Below are 22,499 nucleotides of genomic sequence, written 5' to 3'. Positions count from 1 at the left end.
GTGTTTTCCCAGGGAACACGGCACTTCTCGGTCACCAATTGCTCCATAAAGGGAAATAACGGTGTGCGATTGGTAAAGATGCCCTTTGGCATCTCTACCTTGCGCCTGCCTTGGGGAGATAGAGGGAAAGGCATTGACACCTGCCCCAGGGTGTGTGTGATGGCACACGATCCTGGGTTACTTTTTTAATACTAAAAGACACCACACACACGCACACACAAACACACATACACACAGTCACACTTCAGATCACAACCCTTATCAAGACAACCTTTCAGAGGCTATAAACAGGACATGAGGATGTCAGCACAGGATGGAAATACTATCAGCTCAATCGTGTATTCAGGAAGTGTTGTAAAATGAACCATTTCAAAATGATTGCTATTTGTGGGTATGTAATTATAAGTACAAAAACTTGAGTCCAACTATACCAAGACACTGAGGCTTAAAGCGTTGTCTGGATCAGCATTATTAAGGATCTTACCTTGTCTGCCATCGAAACTTTAAGGGCTGTTGCAAAAGCCATCTGCAATTTGTTCCCATGCAGATTTTCTGACTAAAAAACACCGCTAACCTGAGTTCCAATACAACAGAAGGGATGTTTGTACACGTTATCAGGAATGTTTACCAGATGACAAAATACATTCGATTTTGTACATGAAAAGATGACATTACTAATTACAAAAATTGACATCTAAGTTGTATTCAGGAACTGATTACATTTGGCAGTTGGCAATAAGAGTTCAACTCTTCAACTCAAGTTTGAGTACTTCCCCGGACTAACAAAAATGTAGATTACCTCATTATTGTTCCACCAATTAAACAAGTTTGTTCTATTCCGTCCTTGGAGTTAATGTGCAAATGACCAGTACCATCAGCATGTGCCTTGCCCCTCCTTGTGAAAGGAACTTTGAAGCTGTCGATCAGCTGTGTATATTCAACTAATTAAATAGTAAATACATGCCCATGCAACCTTAAAAAGGCCAAATTATGAATTTTGATGGTAGTCTAACAGTTTCTTAGGCCATAGTTCCAGAAGCCTGTCTGACTGGTTACTTACTTGCTGTGCAGCTGCACAGAAAAAATGTGTTTCAACAAAATGTGCCACAATGAATTTACAATACAAGAACAAATATAATAGTCAACATTTATTTGACATTATATGAATTTAGCAATTGATACAACTGTGGATTTCTATCACAAACACACACAGTGTGGGTATATTATGGAGAAGATAGGAAGATGCATGCAACAAGGTGTTTTGTGTAATAAAAGGGTGATATCTAGCAAACATCTACAAACAAGATATAAAATCGTCTGTTCCTGGAATTTGAAAAAAGTAACATGAAGCCTAAAAGAAAAACATCAGCCATTCAATGCTATTTGTTATAATTCTTATGTTTTGTCTCTCTTTGTCTCTAACTTACTTCAAATCAAATCACATTTCTCAGCATCATAACAAGTGATTTTTCTATAAAAGAGCCGTTCTCCACCGGAGATCCTGAAGCAGCTATCAGAGTGTTGTGGTTGATAAAGAGCGGGGTTGATCCTGAGATGTGCCAGCTGTGCATTTAGCCGTTTCCAAGCTGTTGGCTGAGTCAATGCATTTAGAAATACAGTTTGTTTTGTCAGTGTGGTTAAATAGTAAATAGCTATCTCTGTGTGTTGCATTAGTTGTGTCTGTGGAGTCAGCTGTTTCTGGGTTGTTTGTCGTGCCGATGTCATTGGCTGTGCGGTCGGTTGTGTTGTGGGGTGACGGCTGGTGAAGCGTGGACCCCAAGGCCTCGTTTAAAACCACACTGTTTTGACTTGCCAAGTAGCGACGCATTATAGAGTTGTTACTATGCTCAGTCCGTCTACACTTGTGGCCTCCAGAACACCCCTGTCTCTGTCTCTTTCCTCTGGCCACAGCCCTGCTTTGTTTGTGCGGGGGAGCTATGCCGCGCTGGCATTGTAGCGCCTCCAAGGCCAGGTCCAAGTGTGAGGAGGAGCTGTCGATGAGCCTTCTTCCTAGGGACAGAGAGCGAACAGGTAGAGCCAAACGCAGACGCTTCCAGAAGCGTGAGTTGGGCGGTTCAGATTGGCGCCCTCTCCAGGTGATGGTGGTAGTGCGTCGCATGTCCAAAGCCTTGGTGCAGTAGGCTGGGACAGGCTTGTAGAGGATGGTGATGATGTGAGCCTGGGAGGTGTTCTGTAGGTACAGACCCAGGCGATACTCCAGCAGACTCACACTTTTCTCTGTCAGGTAGTCTGGGCTCAAGACCAGCAGCAACCTGCGGCTCACCTGTAAACACCTCAGGATGGCTTCCATCATGTCTACAAGAGAGAGATTCATTTTAGCAACCCCAAACCACCTTAATCTTATCCTTAAGACTAATACACACTAACGGAAATTCACATTCCACAAATTTGAAACACCCAAACGCACACTGTACCACTACCTTTCGAACTACCAGACTAGAGGGATCCTCAATGTCACCTGTAGCAGTTGTTTCTAATATGAACTGAACTGTAGGCCTACTGGGTGAACTTCCTGCCGATGACTGTATTGTAGACTCACGGTGTTCCATACACAATTGTCCTGTAACAGTAACTAATGTGTAGGTATCAGACAAAATAAAGTTTGTTGCCATCGACTATTGGCAAATAGGCTGACGCTCACCGATGGTAACTCACCAATGGCAGTGAGGATAGTGCACACATGTGGTTTGACATGTTTGAATGATTTAATTTTAATGTGTCTTCATAAATAAGATATATTAAACCAAATGTTAATTAAATTGTGTTTAAAATGCTTATGAAATGAAAAGACAAAAAAAACTATAAATTGCTCTTACGAAAGAAAATAAATATATAAAGAATATACATATAAAAGACAATATTAATGTAAAAATCTTGGATACTTAAGACTGCTGTACAGTATTGCATATCATCGCTACAAAATCTTTTTTTGATATATAAATGTTACAAAAATGTCAACATATGTACAAACAAAAAAAGAAAAAATAAGAAAAAAGTGAATGAGCAATTTAGGTGGATATGTCACTGGACCTTAGCTGCTTTAATCTGCTTTTAGTGTTACAGGAACCTTTCACAGCAACTCTAATTTAGGCAGCTTGAAATACAGAGAAGCAGTATTTCAAGAAAACAATGTAATCATGTTTCATTAGATTTAGAAATGTGTGGTATAAAAATGCTTTGCAGTTTAAGTTGAATGCCAAATAACGTTGTAAAAAAATGACAAAACAAGTAACCGTGAAATAATACAACAATCAAATAAAAAAAAACTACTTAACACAAATGGCAAAAATTCATGATAAACACGATGTGAATATAAAAGTGAAATGAATTATTTAACATGACACAACTGGTCTGTGAAGATCATCCGGTGTTAGTTTCAGGTCTACGCCGTCATGTTCTGTCTGTTTGTGTTGCTGCATGTCTGAAAGCAGCACGACACTGCCTTCACAAGGCTGGATGCTTTTCATCCTCCTGACCGGAAGCTCTAAACGAAGACGCTTCCAGAACCTGGAAGACAGACTGACAGACTTGTCCCCCTGCCAACGAACAAGCACCAGGGCCAACCGTGCCCGCCTCAGCTCTCGAACCCAGGAGTCCCGGTTCAGAGGCTTGTACTGCAGCAGGATGACCCGCAGCTGGCCCCCCCAGGCCATGCTGTCCAGCCCAGCCTTAAGCTCCAGCAGGGCTTGGGTCCCCTGCAGCCCATAGCCTGGACTCAGAACCACAAGGAGACGCCGACTGCGGCCCACAAAACTCAGCGTCTCATCTGTGATGGCTGGAAGGAATCACATAGGGGTCAGATGGCTTAGCGTGTTAGGGAATCGGGCTATTAATCAGAAGGTTGCCGGTTTGATTCCTGAACGTGCCAATTGTCGTTGTCTCCTTGGGCAAGGCACTTCACCCTACTTGCTTCGGGGGAATGTCCCCGTACTTACTGTAGGTCGCTCTGGATAAGAGCGTCTGCTAAATGACTAAATGTAAATGTAATGTAATCTCACTCAAGTCACTCAATGCCCGATGTCACCTTGGTGTCAAATCACTACCAACAAACATCCTCGATGCATTGTCACCTTAGTAAATGTATCAATACCAATAAACAACGTCAGCTATGATTCCATACTCTTTTTTTTCCTCTCAATCTCTTATACTCCTAATTTGGAATTTTCTTTGATACTTACTCCCTCCAGGAAGGCTATCCCTGTCAAAGATGCAGACTGAGTATCCCAGCTCGTTCTCCAGGACCCGGCGCAAGGTCATGAGGACAAAATGTTCCTCCTCGCTGTTTCTGGCGTATGAGATGTAGATATCGTATTCCTTATCGTCTAAAGAAGGAGGAAACACAGAGCTGGAAGGGTTAGTCCAGAACACAAGAGTTTGCCGACTGAAGCACAACTGCTGTTTGTGAGTGATTCTAGAAGTGTCTGTGGGAGTCAGGTGGCTGAGCGGTTAGGGAGTCGGGCTAGTAATCAGAAGGTTGCCAGTTCGATTCAAATTACGTTGTGTACTTGGGCAAGGCACTTCACCATACTTGCCTCAGGGGGGAATGTCCCTGTACTTACTGTAAGTCGCTCTGGATAAGAGCGTCTGCTAAAAGACTAAATGCAGGGTTTGTACAGATACTGTATAATGACATTCCAGTACTTTCAAGGACTTTTCAAGCACTATTTTGGGGTTTTCAAGGACTAAAATGCAAAATCTCATTTATGAAAAATATACTTTATTTAATTTAAATGACTCCTTATTAAAGCTACATATGTTATTCGATCAAGAGCAGCAAGAGATTTTCTCTTTTTCTTTTGTTTTTTGATTAACATTAATGAGACGGACAGCAGTGGGTTTATTAGACGGCTGTCTCTTTAAGACCTGACGCACATGTCGCGGATTTGACACCAATTCTTACAGCTCTTAACCTTCATTTAAGACTTTGAAACTCCTTAAAGACTGCTTGTCTTTTTGGCGAGTCAAATTCAAGTACTTCAAGCACTTTAAGCACCTTGTACGAACCCTGTAAATGTAAATGTAAATGCAGAGGTCGCCACCTGTGAAACGTTCGTCCGTGCCAAACCAGGAGCGGTAAAGAAGCAGCAGCTCCAGCCAGAACACTTGATACACCACGAACAGACCCAGCATGACTAACAGGGTGACGCCCAGACCACAGCTCAACTCCACGTACGGCAGGTACACTGGACGGTGACAACAATCACAACATGAAATACAAACACTAGAACAGGTCTTACACATTTTCTGGGAGTTTTTCCTTGTCTTCCTTGAGGGTTGAGGTTGGCTGAGGGGAAGTTCTATGGGCGTATGTGAATCCCTCTGACATTGCTTGTAAAAAGGGCTATACAAATACACTTCATTTGATACATGTGGGCACAGTTACCCAGATATGGATTAAGCCTTGTCCTGAAGTAAGAGAAATATTCAATGGAGATCTCCATTGAAAACATTTCAAGTTTAGGGCTAGGCTTATTCCATGTCTGGGAAACTGTGCCGTGATGTATAACAGGGTTGAAATGTATGTTATCATTTGTTCTAATCACCGAACTTGATTGGGCTGCACAGGTTCCTAACCAAAATACCTTTGGGAGAAATTCTAAGGGCATCTGCGAACCAAGTCTAAGCACAAAACACTGGCACTGTCAGCTCTTGGTAAACAAGGTTCACCCTGAGATGTGTATTTAGTTGATAGTTAAATTAAATAGTTGTATTTATTTTAAAGAATTGCCTTTTGGTTTTCCATATATTGGGTTGTTAACTGAGTTTCTTACCCTCCTCCTCTAGCACTGCTCTAGAAGTAGACGAGCCTCTCTGGTTGCGAGCAGAGCAGTTGTATTCTCTGGTCAAGTCCTCAGAGTTGAAATCTCTGATACGTAGTACATTCTCCATATCCACATCGCCGAAATAATTTGACACCTCCCTATCAGGTTAGAGAAGGACAAGTAAGAGGAGGAAATGAGAGGAGAGGAGCGTAAAAAAGGGAAACCTACTCTAATTTGGAGGTGATGCGTGGGTCTAGGTTATCCACAGCCTTCCCATCAATGGTCCACCACATGTCTTTGGACCCCTCTAAGTAGGGAAACTTCACTTTGCACTTGAGATATACATCCGAGCCTGCAAGTCAACATGTCCAGCCATCTTAGCATTAACATGAACACCCATTTCAACACGACTGATTGCGCTTCCGCTGTCAGTGATCAATAGGGTGGATGGGAAGTTTATTAGAGATGCGTTTCTCTTGTTTACTGTACCCAGTTTAACTGGAAAGACCTGCTTCTTGTCAGGGTTGAGTATCATGGGCTCTTTGGGTAAACCAGAGGGAGCTGACAGAAAAAAACACAAGAGCAATAATCATTTACATATTAGAAAGCTAAAAGATCTCAGAATGCAATTATCATAGAAACAAAGAGCTTTGACTCTTACACACTGCAGTAACGTTGATCATCCTGGTGAAGTTCATGATTTTTCCTTTGCTCTCATAGGTCACTACACAGTAGTAAGGTCCCTGGTACAGCTCTAGCATGTTGTGCACCACCAGTTTGTTACCCTGGACCTCACGATCGCTACCCCAAAAAGGATAGATCTTACACTTCTGAGAGGGGTGTAGAAATACCTGTATGGATGAGCAATGGAAGAGCTTAGCTGTAACAGGAGGTTGATGTACAGATCAATTGTAAAGATTAGATCTGAGATCATGTGAACCCACGTGGAACCAGAGGACTGAGTGTTTGGTGCTGGGCTCGTCTGGGCAGCTAAGGGTCTTCCCCTCCTGTATCGGGATGATGGCTTGCTGAGGGGACACGGCAGAGGTCACCTCACACTCAGGGTTCTGAGAACGGGGTTTCACCTCAAGACGCACAGCAATTTTAGCACAAGATGTCTTGTTTCTGAATGAGAAAGATGCATTTCAGACAAGACAGACAGACAGACAGGAGTCGTATTTGTCTTCCATTTGCAGGAACAGAAGAGAAATATCACAAGCAGGAAATGAACATCAACTGGGATGGTTCTTGAGGCAAATGGGTACTGCCAGGCAGCCTCCAACAGTATATGAAGGACAGTACACAACACAATGAAACCAACTATGAGTTTCCAATGATAAGAGATGAAGAGAGAAAAGCTGAATAAAAGAATACTTTTACTAGGAAGTTTGGTGTCTGGTGAATAACAATATATAGCTTGTTTTAAGTTGCAAGCTGTACAAATTGAATTTTTGAACTTTTATTCTTTTCTATTGTAGCAGTAGTGCAGAATAGCTGTGCATCAATGTACTTGTTTTCTGAGCCAACTATTTTTGATTATTTATTATTTATTTATTTTGTGTTTCAGTTGTCTTTCAGTGAACTTTGGCTTTGGGGAAAGTGCCGTATTCAAACCAATCTGGGGAAAGTCTAGCTGGGCATGCAGACATACTGCAGCGACCTACCCGAGAATGTCAACGTAACAAAATGCACAGTGCTGTACAGTGTCCTACCGTAGCATGCAGAGGTACTGGCCGGTGTCCTGAGAGATGGCGGGCTGCAGCCACAGCCTGTCTCTCTCCTTGCTCAGCCTGTGGTCAGGCTGGTGGAAGTCTAACGGCTGCTCCAGGTCCTGCCCCGCTGCCATGTGGTACCACACTAGGTTAAGGCCTGCTGCCACGGCTGAACTATAGTTATAGACGGTGGGATGAGAGAATAGAGGGCAGTCCAGCCAACCAGCCTCTCCTTCCAGGACTTGCACTGCTCCTTCTCTCGACTCCCCCCAGTCATGGCATGGAGGAACAGGAGAGCTCACTGGAAAGGTAGAAAACAGTGGTGTTGGGGACATTTATAGCGTTTTTTTTTACTCTATGACAATGAAAGGAGAGGTGCCATGCTCCGAGGCTCGTGCGCACTCGCAACCAGCTGGACACGCCATCACTTTATGAACATGAGTGCTATCAGTACTGTATACGTAGTATTCCTTTGACTTGATTGTTTAGAAATGTAAGCCTATTCTAGAGTGGCTCCTTGTTCTTTCGGCTCCATAATAGGTCTTTGCCATCTTGGACCTGAGCAACAACAAAAAATAGGCTGCTAGTTTCCCCATTTTGTATTTGCCTAAAACGAATCTGTCTTCAGAAAAAAAAGCTTACATTGTTATTGGGGACATGAATGCAGCAATTGAAAAAGTAACTACGGTACGATTATATTAGGTGCCTCGCCAGCTGTAGTGTCACCTGTAGTGTCACCTGTTGTCCTCGTTATTCACATAGTATATGAAATCAAGGGACACATTAACATTTACTATGTTCCGAATGGACTGTAACATCCAGTTGAACCATTACATGTATACGTACTGTTGTACTGCCCCCTACTGGTTTGCCATGATATGGATGCACACAATAAATAGCCTGTTCCACAGGCCCTCACCTGATTGAGTGACAGCTGGGGTGACCCCAACTACAGCCAGAAAAGTGGCATAGAGAGACAGGAGAGCTATGATGAAGAATTCCCTAAGGATGAAGAGACATGTTATTAAACATCTGCCCCAATTCCTGCACAATTGCATTGATTTAGCACAGCGTTAATGAATAGAGGATTTACTTTTCTTTGTTTCTAAACCTTTATTTAACCAGGAGGTTAATCTATAATAAAAAAATATATTATTGGAGAGCGTCCTGGTCAAGATTGGTAGCACCATGTAATTACATATTTCAACACAACATAAAAAAACTGCATGATATCCAGGTAAATAATGCAATTATCACCGGAGAATATAACCAATCTTAACACAGCTCTTAACACAACCACTTTTAGAGGTCAGGGAATGAGCCTCAAAATAATATTGACTTAAAAACACCGATCTGGACAAGATCCTTCAGTTTAAACTAATTTGGAATGATTTTATTGAGTACATGAAATCCCTTTATCCAAATGTATCTCAGCAATGTGTTTAAATGTTTCATGTGTTGGTGTAACAACTGAAATATTTCCAAAACGGCCGGATAGACAATTTCCGGTTCGAAGAATTGGTTATCAGAAATACACTAAATATACTGGGCAAGCACCTGTGTTATTTACATGTGTTATAATTATCTTTATTGAAGATTTTAACTATATTCACACCATACAGCTCATCTCTTCTGTGTCACCGTCTCACGTGCACACGTTCGGTTACAGTTTTTAGTGTAAAACATCTGTAGCCTCATGGCAGAAAAGCAGCAAAATTACACTTAATGAAGCTATAGCTAGCATCCAAAAAGCGTACTTATTTCTGTGAAAAATCATCCGTCAAACCGAGCTTGCTAGCTAGCGATTGTATGGTTGAAACGTGTTGGGGTACTGGCTAGCTTATGTTCAGATTAAGCTCTATGGAAGATCAGAGACTGCAGCCACCAAGCGATAAAGTGGTGTGTCACTAAAGCATAAACCTTGATCGCAATCAAAACATGAATGACCACATCCCTTTCACAACATAAATGTGACAGTTGCGAGAGTAACCTACATATGTATATGGTTATAAACTCTAAAGCATGAAGACGGTGACATTTATTGGCGAATATAGGTTACAGGAGGCTACAAATAGGCTATGTATGACAGAAAATGTATGAATAATTAGATGCATTGCCTTTGCGAGGCAACTAGGTACTTACATGATCGGCTCCAACAGTTACGGATGTTTCCTGTAAGAAATGCGACAAGAAAGTGTCAAGCTGGGCAGGGCAGAGTAGCGCAGGGTGACGAGGTGCTCAGCTGAGTCAGTCAAACTTACTCTTAACGGGAATACACCGGAAGGCTAGGCTACTGATCGAGCGCCCAATCCTTAAAACTCGAAGGGGCTATTCTACATCTAAACCGGATAAGACAGAACTGCCAATAGAGTGTATGTCTGTCTAAGAACCGACTTCAACAGATAGGCCTACTGCATTTTGCTTTTAGCTTTAAAAGGATGTAAACTGCGTAGCCAAGTAGGAAGTCAGTGTGTGCAATCACAAACATAACCCTGGCCCCTCCTTTGGAATGCTCGACTTTGTACACAACGAATTTTACAACTTCTTCCATTCTGTAACGTTTTGAAAGCGAATTTACGAACACTTCTATAGGGAGGGCAAACGTTCTGCTTTCAATGTTATCACATCCGAGTTCCAATACCAAGAGCTGTATACATATATATTTGAAGCAAGATTACATTTTTGTAGTGTTTAATAGTTAATTAAAACAGAATCAAGGATTCTGAATTTAGTAACAGCTACAAGGCACATGGTCCATCACACATACAAACAATCAACTCCTGACACTTCACTTCTGCCTTTTCCTGTCTTATCTAACTGCACCACCTAGTGGTTTGATGTAGAATAGACCAATTACTAACAACTACAACACAACGTGTCTTTTTTTTCATAAACCAAGCACCTGCAGTAGCAACCAACACACACAGAGGAACAAGCTGTCTGTGTGTATAAGCTTTGGCTGAATGTTGAAAACAAACAGTAGCCTACTTGTCAGTGAACTCAGACTTTTGTGGTAGCCTACTCTGTGTGTGTGTGTGTGTGTGTGTGTGTGTGTGTGTGTGTGTGTGTGTGTGTGTGTGTGTGTGTGTGTGTGTCAATGGCTCCTGCAGAGAAGCTGAATTTAATTACTGACTTGTCTCCTACCCCATGAGCTGGAAACTAAGTTTGTGTTTTGGAGTTACCTAAGGGTAAAAACTGTTTGATGGATTTCAGACCCCATTTGCATTCTTGAAAATTCATAACATTTGACCAACAAGTTAAGCCCACCAATCATAAATCAGAAAAAAGTGCCTTTTCACCCTAAACATCCCAACTGAGAGCTTCAAATTGTATGGCCTCTTGACCTTTTTATACTTCAATCATCTGTCATTTGCTATGTAATTAATTTAAATAGAACAGTTTGCTGATTTTATTATACTGAGGGTTCAGAGCCTTAAGGTCATCAGCAGTTGTCATAGCAACAAATGATGCGGAGGCTACGGCGTCCCAAAGGTTCTCCTCGACTGTCTTGTTCCACTCTTTCCCATCCTTTGCTCTCAGATATTTCCGAGCAGCAAATGAGTGGTAGTGGACGAGCACAGTAGAGAAGGAAATAATGAAACATGTTGGGACATACCCTCTCTTTAACAGTTCCCCTTAACCACGCGTAGGCAGTCTTGACGTCACTTTGTCTGATAGGCGCTTGAGCTGCAGCACCGAGGAGAGACGATTACAGAAAACGCGCAGACACAGGTAATGCATGAGCTTGCACAAAGAATACAGACACGCCGCACAATTTCCGAAACCTTACAAATAGTGGCACGCCACTATATTTCCCTCCAACACCAAAATCTGTTATAGGTTCTCATTCAAGGGCAGTGAATACATTTTAAGTAGCTGTATTCACTGTTAACGTTTGTTGTCATATCTCGGCAGGAAGGCAACTGGATTCCGCTTGGAGATCGAGCAGCATCCCAACTAGTCCCAGACGTGTCTCATAACGTTGTCTTAAATTTCACTCCCTCGCCAACCTCTACATACCGGGAGATGGAGAGCAAAGATAAAACAGTCGGTAAGGAACTTTACATTTACAGACTGCGTGTGGCTGTGAAATGATAGTACTTGAGTTTAGGGGATCGTCTAGCGCGATGCAGTGCGTGGCGCGCCTCTGTGACTAGACTGCGGTACTTGCAGCTCGTCCACAGGATGGGCACCCTCTTGCTTACATAGGCCTTATTGCTGCGGTGGAGTAGCAAGGTGTGGTTTTTAAGCGTGTCTATGTTTTGCTGCTGCTACGAACGATCAGCATCTGTTCTGCTTCCTGCTCGCCGCTTTTCAGCGAACACATTCTTCCTGATGCAAAAAAATTCTACGACTCATAAGGCTTTTGAATATAAATCGTTGTTCGCCAAATGATCTGGCTCTCAGCGATGTTCACACTTGTTTAAGCACATCAATCATATAGCTCGTATATCATATTTTAACTTATTCTTCGCTTTCTCACCAATTGTTTTCTAACATTATTAGTGAAAGCTTAGTGTGTGTAAGTCTTCTAGAGAAAAAACAAGAATGTTATATAATTAATGAACTTAGATTCATGCATATTTTAAACACATAAAAATATTATAACAGACCTTCTTGGTTAAACCCACTCTTCAGATACACTATCCACCCCATGCCATTGAATTGAAGGCTTTGTGGTGGCGTAGTAGGCGAAAGCATTATTTACAGGGATGGTCTGTTTTTGTTCAAATTGAGATGGACTAGACTTTTACTTTGTGTTTTATTTAACTTTTGTCTCATTATGGTGACACAGTATCCAGATCTTTTACAGTATTTGCTACATGTGGGTATGAGCTTGTTTAGCACCCATCCACCAGCAGATTACGGGGTCGTTCGAAAATACGCTCTTAACTCCTTCCTTCCCTCATTTACTACCACTCATCTCCCACCCGGATACATCAGACACCAGGCAAGGCCCTTAAAAGAGTATAGGAGGAAAGTAACCAAGGAGATTGTGGATGGTTAGCCTACACTTGTATCATGCCATTTAGAATATGGATTAATCATCCACATTTTTACTGATCATCTCTTACCGTTGTAAACAACACAACACTATTACATCAGCATTTTGACATGTATATTTAATAGTTGTGCACATCTGAACAGGCCAAATGTAGTCATTTAATTCCTCTTTAAAACAAACCTCTTAGAAAATAAGCAATGTGGCTGTCTAAGTAAAGATGGACTGCTTTATTGGTTGGTTAAGATATTTCGTAATAAGAACATAATTTGAATGACATGACTGCAGTCCCACAATTGATGAAAATTGTTACGCAAAACAATAACTACCTGAAACTGGAGATTGGTCTATCTCAAGTTAAATACTATATTGATAAAGTTACTACTGGGTCATGGGCTAGTTAATGTCTATCAAAAGCCAAAACAACATACTTTAAACAGGGTATACGATTGCAAGGGAGACTTGCATACAAGAATCAAACACATGTTCAATAAAACATTCAAATAGAAAATACAAGATGAGACATGAGAGATCAATTATTGTAAAATGACATTGGTTTCATGTGAGGATTTTGTTGTTGTTGAAAACAACAAAACAGAAATATTCAACCTGAACATATTTAAATGATTATTATAATTTGTATTATTATTCAGTAAACAGTTAAACAATGTGACGGGCAATCTCTAAACTATTAAAACATGACCGCAATTTGAGATTAAGTTTGAGACCACAGAAAAAATCGACATTAATTTAGATACTAAAAAAAGACAAAAACAAAGAATAATTAAATTATTATGTATCAGTGGTCCCATGATAAAAATATATATATATTTGAAGAGTTAACTAACCAGCACTTTCTACTTCTAAATATAAATATTTTCCAAGCAGTGACTGTCATTTACACCCTTAAAATAGACCCTATCACTTTCCATTGCAAATCCCAGCTAACGGATATAATATGCACATCATTTGCATAATGTTTTATTAGGGGCCAAGCAGAGAAGCTGCAAGGCCAATTATTTTGTTTCTACCTTTTCTTCTTCTACCTTTTCTTCTTCTACCTTTTCTTCTTCTACCTTTTCTTCTTCTTGTGGATCTTCTTCTCCTGTTGGAGTCTATGACAGCTGCTAGAATCGTATGGTAAAGTTGTAACAGTTTGTATACTCCTTGGGTACAGTCCCCTGATTCTTTTCACCAAGTTTAATTCTTGTGCCATGAGCACTTTAGTGCCACCAATGGGTCAAAGTTGGAGGTGCGTTTAAGCACGTGACGTTTGAGCTTTACGTTGTATTTTCACAAATGAGGTACCATTGGATTTTCTAGATCAAGCCAAGTTCATTATGGATTATGTGACTTCAATTTCTGTCATATTGGATTTTCCCACTGTATTGAACTTTAGGAAAAAGCATCGCAATATTCACGACACTGAATTTGGCACTGATTATCTTTAAGCAATGCCTCGCAAAATGTATCAGATGTATTTTAGATTTTCAAAACCTTTTATCAGTTACATCCAATCGAAATCTCCGGCAAAGCCCCCAAACAAGAAAATGAGATCATATCTCAGCAACTCTTTGATGCATTGACACCAAACTTGGTATATGTACTCAGAACCCTGTTCTGACGATGTATACACGTTTTGTTGTGTGTTGTTTGACTCGCTGGACTGCTTGGCCCCCTAATTGCTGCTTGCAGCTATATTTATGTTTGTTGCACTCTGGGTGGGGGAAGTACAGCTGTCCAATTGGCAACAGTGAAAAGGGTTCTGCTGGTGTCTTATTACAGAGTTAGGTTAACTTTTAACCGCCTGTATGGGCAGGATAAAGGGGGACCCCAACAGGAGCCTCTGCAGAATCTTTCGGGCTGAGTGATTGGCTAAGTTTAGAAAGGTGCAAGCAGAAACCGAGATCAGGGTTGTTCAAGGGCAGCTCAGAAATATTAAGATTCAGGGGTTGTTGCTGTGATACAGTCCACGATAGTCGTAACTCAGACATGACTCGTTACTGTAGTATGTTGCGTCGCTGGCTCTCTCATGACAGCCAGGGCGAGGAGGCTGACAAGGAGGAAGGCACAGCCCAGCAGGACAGCGTGGAGCTGGGTGAGTACCCTCCCTCACCCCCCTCTCTGGGGTTGTCAAAACTATACCAGAGATTTGCAGTGAAAAATATTTTACGTCTTCAACCAATTCTCAGAGTTTGAAACAGCAATGGAAATCAGCAAAGTTTGAAGCAAAAGTTTTTATTAGAATTCAGAGTGACAGAGATTCCTGATAGAAAGTGAGCAATCTCTCGGGATCAGACTGAAATTATTCTCCGGACATTTCTCTTATATATTTTCCCTATTATTTTATGAGGTTCTGCCATTGGTACACTAATTGTTGGTCACAAAATACATTATGCATTCTTACTCAGCTGGTGCCTTGTATTTAGATTGTAGGTGCCTTTTTTTCATTAAAAACTCTCCCATTTCTAGGCCTGCTCTGGCCTTGAAGGCCAGCTGCACTGGGCATAGGGCCATAAATGAGCCACAGGAGATAACCAGGTTTTCTTGTTTTTCTGACAGAAGCGTATACTCATTGTCTTCTCTCATATTCAGACCCTAATCCAGATCTTTACATTTTGGGCTTATTATCGTCTACGTTTTAGTGGCAATAATAATCAGTCGACAGCTTTGCATCTGGTTTTCAATATAGCATATGCCAAAATGGTGATTAAGAGTGTCATTTTAAATCATCGAAATCCATAATCATTACCCATCTTCATAATCACAACAGTGTGATGTTTTTTCCACAATAGATTCCTAATAGGCATTCTGTCAAACAAGGAATATATGTAACACTACTTATAAACATTCGCATTTTGAAGATGAAAGAAATTAATTAATCATGTAAATTCACACTCCCATTGTAAGCCTGGAACTCACTCTTGCTTGGCTAGTTTGGAGCGGTGTTGATGGAAGGGATGTTGGTGATCATCCTATAAAAGTTAGAAATATGGTGAGACAAATGCGGCCATGGGTCACCAGTGTTCTTCACTGCCACGGTGGTCCTGTCGTTTGATGTTTTTCATGCCACCTGTGGTGCATTTTGAGTAACCTCCGCAAAGTGTGCCACAGATCAGGTGGAGCAGGTCGAGGGAGTCTTTAGGTGGGGTTGTGAGGAGTATCGTGTTAAAGACATCTTTTGTGATATGTTTTTATGACCAGTAAATATGTCAAGTCAATTGTAATGGCATTATCTCTTCATCAGGATAAAGGTCTGATTAGCCTTGAGAAACAAACAAAATTCCTAATTTTCCAAAAAGTTACAAATTATTGAAATGCTTTGTGTGCTGGTTAATTTGTTAGTTTTCAGTAAACCGCAAACAGTATGCAACTAAGTATTGTATCAGAGCGCGATCAGTGTACTTGGATTACGTGATCAGTAAACTAAGTACACAACAGGAGCCAATCACAAACCTGGGTTCCACGGTGATCCGGACGGGGGAAGGGGCGGAGCTACACTGGGGCAGACCGACTTGGACCGGAGGGCACTGACAGGGTGGAGAGGCTTAATACATGTTGATAGCTCGTAGTAAATAGACATGTTGATAGCTATATTAGTCAAGTGAGATCAGTCATCACATTAACATGGATCCTAGTCTAATCATGTGTTTTATAACCTCTTTTGAACTGCATTAGTGCCAAGTTGAATTTACACAGGTTGTGTACCAGAGTCAATATGTGTGATGTGACGTGGTGAGCTGACCTCCTAACCTCTGACTTCTGACCTCTGACCCTTGACCCTGGTAGCAGAGCAGCTGAAGGGGATCGTGACTCGACTGTTCAGCGAGCAGGGGTTCTACCTGCAGATGAGGCCGAACGGCACCGTCAACGGGAACAAAGACGAGAACAGCGACTACAGTGGGTTTAGTCATCAACACAACACACCACATTCTGTGTTTAGTCATCAACACCACACACCACACACGTCTCCTCTGGTATGTGATGAGGCTAGCAAACGCTGACCTTTCCTTGACTCTGACCTCCAAAATTCTGTAGAACTATGCACTTTTGCTGTACTTGTAAATGCCGTATTTGTGTTTTGCTTTCGATAAAAGTGCCTGACAAACGAATACTACGTTGACTCTGTTCCTGATTGCTGTTGGTCAAATCACCACCCTCAACCTGTCAACTCTCTGTAGTATCATTTGTTGTTGTTGTTTTTTTCCTGTCTCTCCCCAGCCCTGTTTAACCTCATCCCAGTGGGTTTGAGGGTGGTGGCCATACAGGGGGTGAAGGCTGGACTCTACCTGGCTATGAATGGAGAGGGTTTCCTCTACACCTCAGTAAGAGCATTTCTATTTACACATTGTGAGTATGTGTGTATTTACTGTGTGGAAAATATTCAGAAGCCTTCCCATTTTACCATATTACAGCCTTACTAAATGTGAGGGTATTGATGGAAAAATGTATTTGTACAAATCTATTAACAAATCCCCACCTCGATAAAGCTAAACCCTTTGGGAGTGTTTGTTAATAAGAAATAAACTAATTGAAGAGCCTTTGATAGTCAGGTGGCTGAACGGTGAGGGAATCGGGCTAGTAATCTGAAGATTGTGAGATCGATTCCTGGCTGTGCCAATATGACGTTGTGTCCTTGGGCAAGGCACTTCACCCTACTTGCCTCAGGGGGAATGTCCCTGTACATACTGTGTCGCTCTGGATAAGAGCGTCTGCTAAATGACTAAAATGTAAATGTAAATGTAAATGATAGTGACTATAGCCTTGAATCTTCCTGTGTATGATTGTGCACCTGTATTTCAGCAGATACTCTGAACATCTATTTCAGTTTATTCAGAGACGTTCAACCATGTTCAAGTTGGGGCTGTGGCTGGGCTATTCAAGGGCTCTTAAAAAAAAATTCTCAGGTTTTCCCTGTCTCGACAAATGATGTACTATCACATCAATCTTTATGTTGATAAAGGTTTCATCTGCCAGCCAGTCAGCTAGCATGTACTTACCTAGCTAGCTGACTTAGCAAGGTCAACTTGTTAGCTACATTAGCTAGCTGTGTATAAAACCTGGAAGGGGCGGGGGGATTCTGATTCTCAATTCATCTCAATTCTGGGGCCGGGTTGCGGTTCCAGCCGGCAAAGCAGGGTATTCCAGACGTCCCTCTCACTAGCAACGCTTTCCAGCTCTTCCTGGTGGATTCCGAGGCGTTCCCAGGTCAGATGAAATATAATCCCTTCAGCATGTCCTGGGTCTCGCCGGGTCTCCTCCCAGTCCAACGTGGTCGTAAAACTTCCAGGGTACTGCTCCCAGGAGGCATTGTAGTCCGATAATGGAACCACCGCAACTCGCTCCTTTCGACGCGAAGGAACGGCGGCTGTACTACGAGCCTCCTTTTGACGTCGAAGCTCTTCCAGATTTTATTCATGGAAAAACATTTCTCACCAGGATCCCTGATTGTAGCCAGAAAAAACTACTGGACAGTCAGAACAGCATTGTCAAGATTCCGATGAGTTGCGGAAGCACCACTGACTAGATTAAATTCAAAACCCTTCTGCTAACCATCAAATGCATCCATGAAAAGGCACTCACCTACCTCAAAACACTAATCTCACCCCTCCCACCAACTCAGGTCAAGCCACGGTTTCCTCCTACACACAGACAGAATAAACTCAGTGTCAAAGGGGGACCACTGTGGAACTCTTTTAGTCTCTTTATATGCATGTACCTTTAATGTGTTTTGATCTAACTTATCTTTATCATTAGTGCTATTTATTTAAAACTGATTGCTTTCGATTGATTTTATTACCCTGTAGCATTCTGAGATAAAAGAAGGGAGCACTATGAATACAAATAATAATGAATAACTATTAATGATTATACAATACATTATTAGAAGGAGTACAATTATTATTACGTGTGAGTCCTTATGTAGGAGAAATGGAGTACTGTTTTGAGTGTGACAACACTAGCTTCATAAGAACAGTCTTTTTCAGCTTTTTAACTTGTCTAAGCACAAACGTGTTTCTTTGTCCACAGGAAGTGTTTACAGCAGAGTGTAAATTCAAGGAGTCTGTGTTTGAGAATTACTACGTCATCTATTCATCAACGCTGTTCCGGCAACACGAATCTGGCCGGGCCTGGTTCTTGGGCCTCAACAAGGATGGTATTGTGATGAAGGGGAACCGGGTGAAAAAGACCAAACCATGCTCACACTTTGTACCCAGACCCATTGAAGGTGAGGCCCAACTGATATTGGCCGGGTTTCCCAGATTCTTTAAGAAGCTCTTAACGCTAAGAGCTTCTTAGGCGCGTTCTTAGGAGTGTTCTAGAACGCTCTTAGAACGCTCCTAAAAACGCTCCTAAGAAGCTCTAGCTCTTAGCATTAAGAGCTTCTTAACGAATCTGGGAAACCCGGTCATTTACTGAAGCGCAGTGACAGCCATGACATCACAGATGTTACTCAGTTTTAAACAAACTTTTCATCTGCTCTTTTCCTTCTTTCTCTTCTCTCTCCCTTGCATGCGACACGAAATATCCCAGTTTGCATGTACAAAGAACCGTCGCTGCATGAAATTGAGGAGAAGCAACGCTCGCGCAGAGACTCAGGAAGTCCCACTATGAACGGCGGCAAAGTGGTGGGCCAGGACTGCACAGAGCAAGACGGCTCATAGCCTGTGGAACACCCCTGAAGGTGAACAATTCTTACACCGTGTTCAATAACAAAACCAACCACAAGAATGAAACAAGAAAAATCCTTGCCTGTGAAATATTTTAGTTAAAAAATATGAAAATATTTTAAGTCAGGACATGGATTTTATGCAAAAGCCTGCTGAGTGACTCCAGGAAGTTCATTCTGTTTCAAGCCAAACTTTACTTTTTTCTCCCCCCCCCATGTCAGAATTTCACCAGTTGTTTTATATATACAGTATATATATTATAAATGGCACTTTCACATGCTTTTTGTGTTGTTGAAATGAGAAGTAATAATACTAATGATATTTATGAAGACTTTTTTTGGGGATCGTGGTTCGACAGTATCATTGTCGAGTTGGAGAGAGGATCTGTAAAAGCTGAGAAAAAAACAAAAGGTGGGGGGGTCTTTACAGACTGTGCAATCGGAGTGGGCTAACGAAAGTTCCATGTAACTACACTTAATGCTGCCACCAAATCCCAAGATCCATGTAAGGTAACTTCAGAAATTAAGAGCAAAGTGAATGTTATGAGGCTATCCTTGGGAGGGGGGGTGGGGGTGATGGGGGGTGTGGGTGTGAGAAGGGGGGGTGCAGGTGATGGGGTCACACAGTCCAAGCAGCTGAAAGACACAATGTCGACTTCCATCCATGACATCTAGGTTGTCTCTAGTGCAGCCATTCTATCCAGCCCTCTGATTGTCACAACCTCTGGATTGGAGAACCTAGATGAACCTAGAGAACCTAGATGAACCTAGAGAACCTAGATGCCACATAGTGGAGATGGTGTACAGGGCTGAGGGCCTTTACTGAGACTGACAAATGTGGTTTCAGAGTCTGGGTAGTCAAGGCAACTGGAGACAAATGCACGAGTCTAATGGTTCACAAAGTTTTACCTCGCTACAGTGTAGATAAAACTTTGCGATAAAAGCTGGGCTGCTTGTCCCGCTCTCACTCTAGAGTTTGTTATACTTTTGATAGCAGAATCATCACATTGAACTCAGCCTTGAGATATGAATGTGGAAAGTCAGTCTATGATGATGGACATTGAGGGGTTTGGGCAAACAGGAGTTCAATGTAATTATACTTAATGCTGCCACCAAATCTCAATATCCATGTATAGTAACTTTAGAAATTAGCCTGGAGCTACATTCATTTCTATTTAAACCATGCAGTGCTCTGTTAGAATCACAGACTGCTTTCTCAACCATTTATGCAATCTATAATTGTTTGAGACTCAGCAATTCTGTGTGATAAATTGCACTGCTGGGAAAATGTATACACTGCCCTAACACATGTAGACTTTTCATCCACTGCTGGGATTATGCACTGCCATTTATTACATTGTCTCTAAGTGTCCATATTATATATTATAGAGATTTAGTTAATTTCACTCACAAAATATATGTTTGAGACCTTTCAGCTAGAGTAAAGTGGTCTTTAAGGATGTCTTTACTGCGGTGTGCGTTCCCACCTAGGATTGGTTGATAGGTGATGTGTGATTTGAATTTTAATTGGTACCTACTCTACTAAGTAGCTGAATGAACATCACAAGACACCATACTGCCTCAAGAGAAGTCTTCCATTGTGGAAACGACACCAGCACTAATCAAGAAGATGGGCAGCATTTTTGTGAGTTAATATTCATAATAATTGGTAAATGCGAAAAGAGCCCAGCCTAACTGTGTGTTGGGCATTTACCTGGTTTAGGAGAGAGACCCTCTCTAACTGGATGGTAAATGTAAGGTTCCTTATATAAATAGTATTTCGCAAACCTGGACTTTGTGTTCACAAAAAATGTTCACCTTTATTGGAACATTTCATATGAATCATCTTAGACCAACAGATCAATGATCAGTAAATATGCAGGATGAAAAAGAGAAATGAAGATAATGGAATAAATGGAATACAAACACAGACTGATACGTCTCGGTGGTTTTATTTGCCCTGTAAAACGAACACGTCATTTTTTCTACCAGACAGACACGCAGAGATTTATAACTAACAACAATGCAATATGAGTAAAATCTAGAGGCACAAGGTCCAGAGTATATCCCTTAAATTCATGTGTATATTACTTGCACCCATAAGTAATCATTTAACACAGATTTGCAAACATCTGTTCAATACCACGGTAACACTGTTAAACCGTAAGAATCTCAGAGAATTACTGCGAATGACGAAACAAGTTGTTCAGAAAAGATCATCTTATCCACTAGCATTTATAATGGTATACTTGAACACTGATCTTTGTCCATTGTTGAAGACTACAGACACACTTCTCTGTATTTACAAGTTTTAAGTAAAGAGACTGGATGTTTCTGAAACAAAAAAACGGGTTTATTCTCCTATGGTAGCCTGATAACAGGGCAGTTTAAACCTCGTCTACCTCACTGGAAGATGAAGACTGGAACAGAGATGTATTTTGAGACCTAATGTATTTATAGATAAAACTCTTGCAGTTCTAACAACTATGAAGGTAAGTGCATTATATATGTTGCTTTAGACGTTGTATCCAGGATTTGCGACTTCGTGCTTGGTTTTAAATTCATTACGGTGCTAGTGTAGCATCCGAAGTGTAAGGTCTGAATATCTCGTAGCATTAGACAAAAACTCATAGAACTGGTAACTGGGGCTCATAACCATCTCCGTTTATTTTCTTTCTTCACACTTATCCACCCGTCGCTCTCTCTCCACGTCATCAACCTGCCACACCGGCCTGAACAACTATATATATATATATATATATATATATATATATATATATATATATATATATATATATATATATATATATACATACACATATATATATATTTTTATCTATAAATACATTAGGTCTCAAAATACATTTTAAAACGTAGGGAAACTTCCCTTTACGTGTGACAAAATACATTGATTTAGCTCTAGAGCTCACATAACTGTGGAAACCAATGACTGTAAAAAGTCAACGATACAAACACTCGAGATGCAGTTGCACATTTGAAACACCAGGTGGCACCAAAAGGCTACAATGATAGGATTCTTCTCACCAGATCACTGTTAGCTAGTTAGCTAGAGCTAGCTTTACTTCAATTGTGGTGCTAGCTAGATTCAGTATTTGTCTTGGGTATATGTTACTATCGTAGGTTGTCAAAAAGGGTATGTAATATTATGTTATGTTATTTAGATGCAGATAGTCTTGTGAGTCTCAAGGTACGTACTCATGGTTTGTGAACTTTAGTTTGACCGCCGTCGTAGGCAGCATAAAGATAGCGTGCTGCTGTGTTCTGTAGTTCTAGCTAGCTCTAAATATCTTGCTGAAAAATACCCTGACAAA

At 41.2% G+C, this 22,499-nt stretch overlaps 3 protein-coding genes and 1 long non-coding RNA gene across 8 annotated transcripts; 1 reads left to right on the top strand and 3 right to left on the bottom strand.

Moving 5' to 3' along the window:
* Positions 1-1,163: 1,163 nt before the first annotated feature.
* Positions 1,164-2,690, bottom strand: LOC146257845 (uncharacterized). Its single transcript, XM_084674404.1, has one exon. It carries the CDS (start codon positions 2,333-2,335, stop codon positions 1,514-1,516), a length of 822 nt encoding a protein of 273 aa, XP_084530530.1. The 5' UTR covers positions 2,336-2,690; the 3' UTR covers positions 1,164-1,513.
* Positions 2,691-2,823: 133 nt separating this feature from the next.
* Positions 2,824-10,005, bottom strand: il1rap (interleukin 1 receptor accessory protein). 2 transcript variants are annotated; one of them, XM_084674397.1, is made up of 12 exons: positions 9,757-10,005; positions 9,638-9,667; positions 8,415-8,497; positions 7,496-7,796; positions 6,728-6,908; positions 6,445-6,634; positions 6,273-6,344; positions 6,012-6,135; positions 5,793-5,941; positions 5,061-5,204; positions 4,200-4,343; positions 2,824-3,796 (listed from the first exon to the last, which is right to left on the bottom strand). In XM_084674397.1, coding segments are annotated over exons 2-12 (1,833 nt in total). In that variant the 5' UTR covers positions 9,640-9,667; positions 9,757-10,005; the 3' UTR covers positions 2,824-3,353. The 2 variants fall into 2 exon arrangements, with proteins under 2 accessions (XP_084530523.1, XP_084530522.1); XM_084674396.1 differs by having other exon boundaries at positions 9,638-10,005.
* A 987-nt stretch (positions 10,006-10,992) lies between these two features.
* Positions 10,993-21,100, top strand: LOC146257842 (fibroblast growth factor 12-like). Of its 4 annotated transcripts, none has more exons than XM_084674409.1 (6): positions 10,993-11,227; positions 11,411-11,546; positions 16,290-16,397; positions 16,719-16,822; positions 18,528-18,726; positions 19,032-21,100. In XM_084674409.1, the coding sequence occupies exons 2-6, from the start codon at positions 11,522-11,524 to the stop codon at positions 19,160-19,162; spliced, it is 567 nt and encodes a 188-aa protein (XP_084530535.1). In that variant the 5' UTR covers positions 10,993-11,227; positions 11,411-11,521; the 3' UTR covers positions 19,163-21,100. The 4 variants fall into 4 exon arrangements, with proteins under 4 accessions (XP_084530535.1, XP_084530534.1, XP_084530532.1 ...); XM_084674408.1 differs by having other exon boundaries at positions 16,287-16,397; XM_084674406.1 differs by lacking the exons at positions 10,993-11,227; positions 11,411-11,546 and adding an exon at positions 14,318-14,595 and having other exon boundaries at positions 16,287-16,397; positions 19,032-19,182; positions 19,390-21,100.
* Positions 14,621-16,341, bottom strand: LOC146257843 (uncharacterized). Its single transcript, XR_014729950.1, has 3 exons — positions 16,251-16,341; positions 15,954-16,027; positions 14,621-15,472 (listed from the first exon to the last, which is right to left on the bottom strand). It is a non-coding gene; the product is annotated as an uncharacterized LOC146257843 (long non-coding RNA).
* Positions 21,101-22,499: the final 1,399 nt, after the last annotated feature.

This window comes from Hypomesus nipponensis, chromosome 15 (assembly GCF_054491055.1).
Source record: "Hypomesus nipponensis isolate SF chromosome 15, ASM5449105v1, whole genome shotgun sequence".
Classification (NCBI taxonomy): Eukaryota; Metazoa; Chordata; class Actinopteri; order Osmeriformes; family Osmeridae; genus Hypomesus; species Hypomesus nipponensis.
This window is presented reverse-complemented; position numbering and strand designations above follow the sequence as displayed.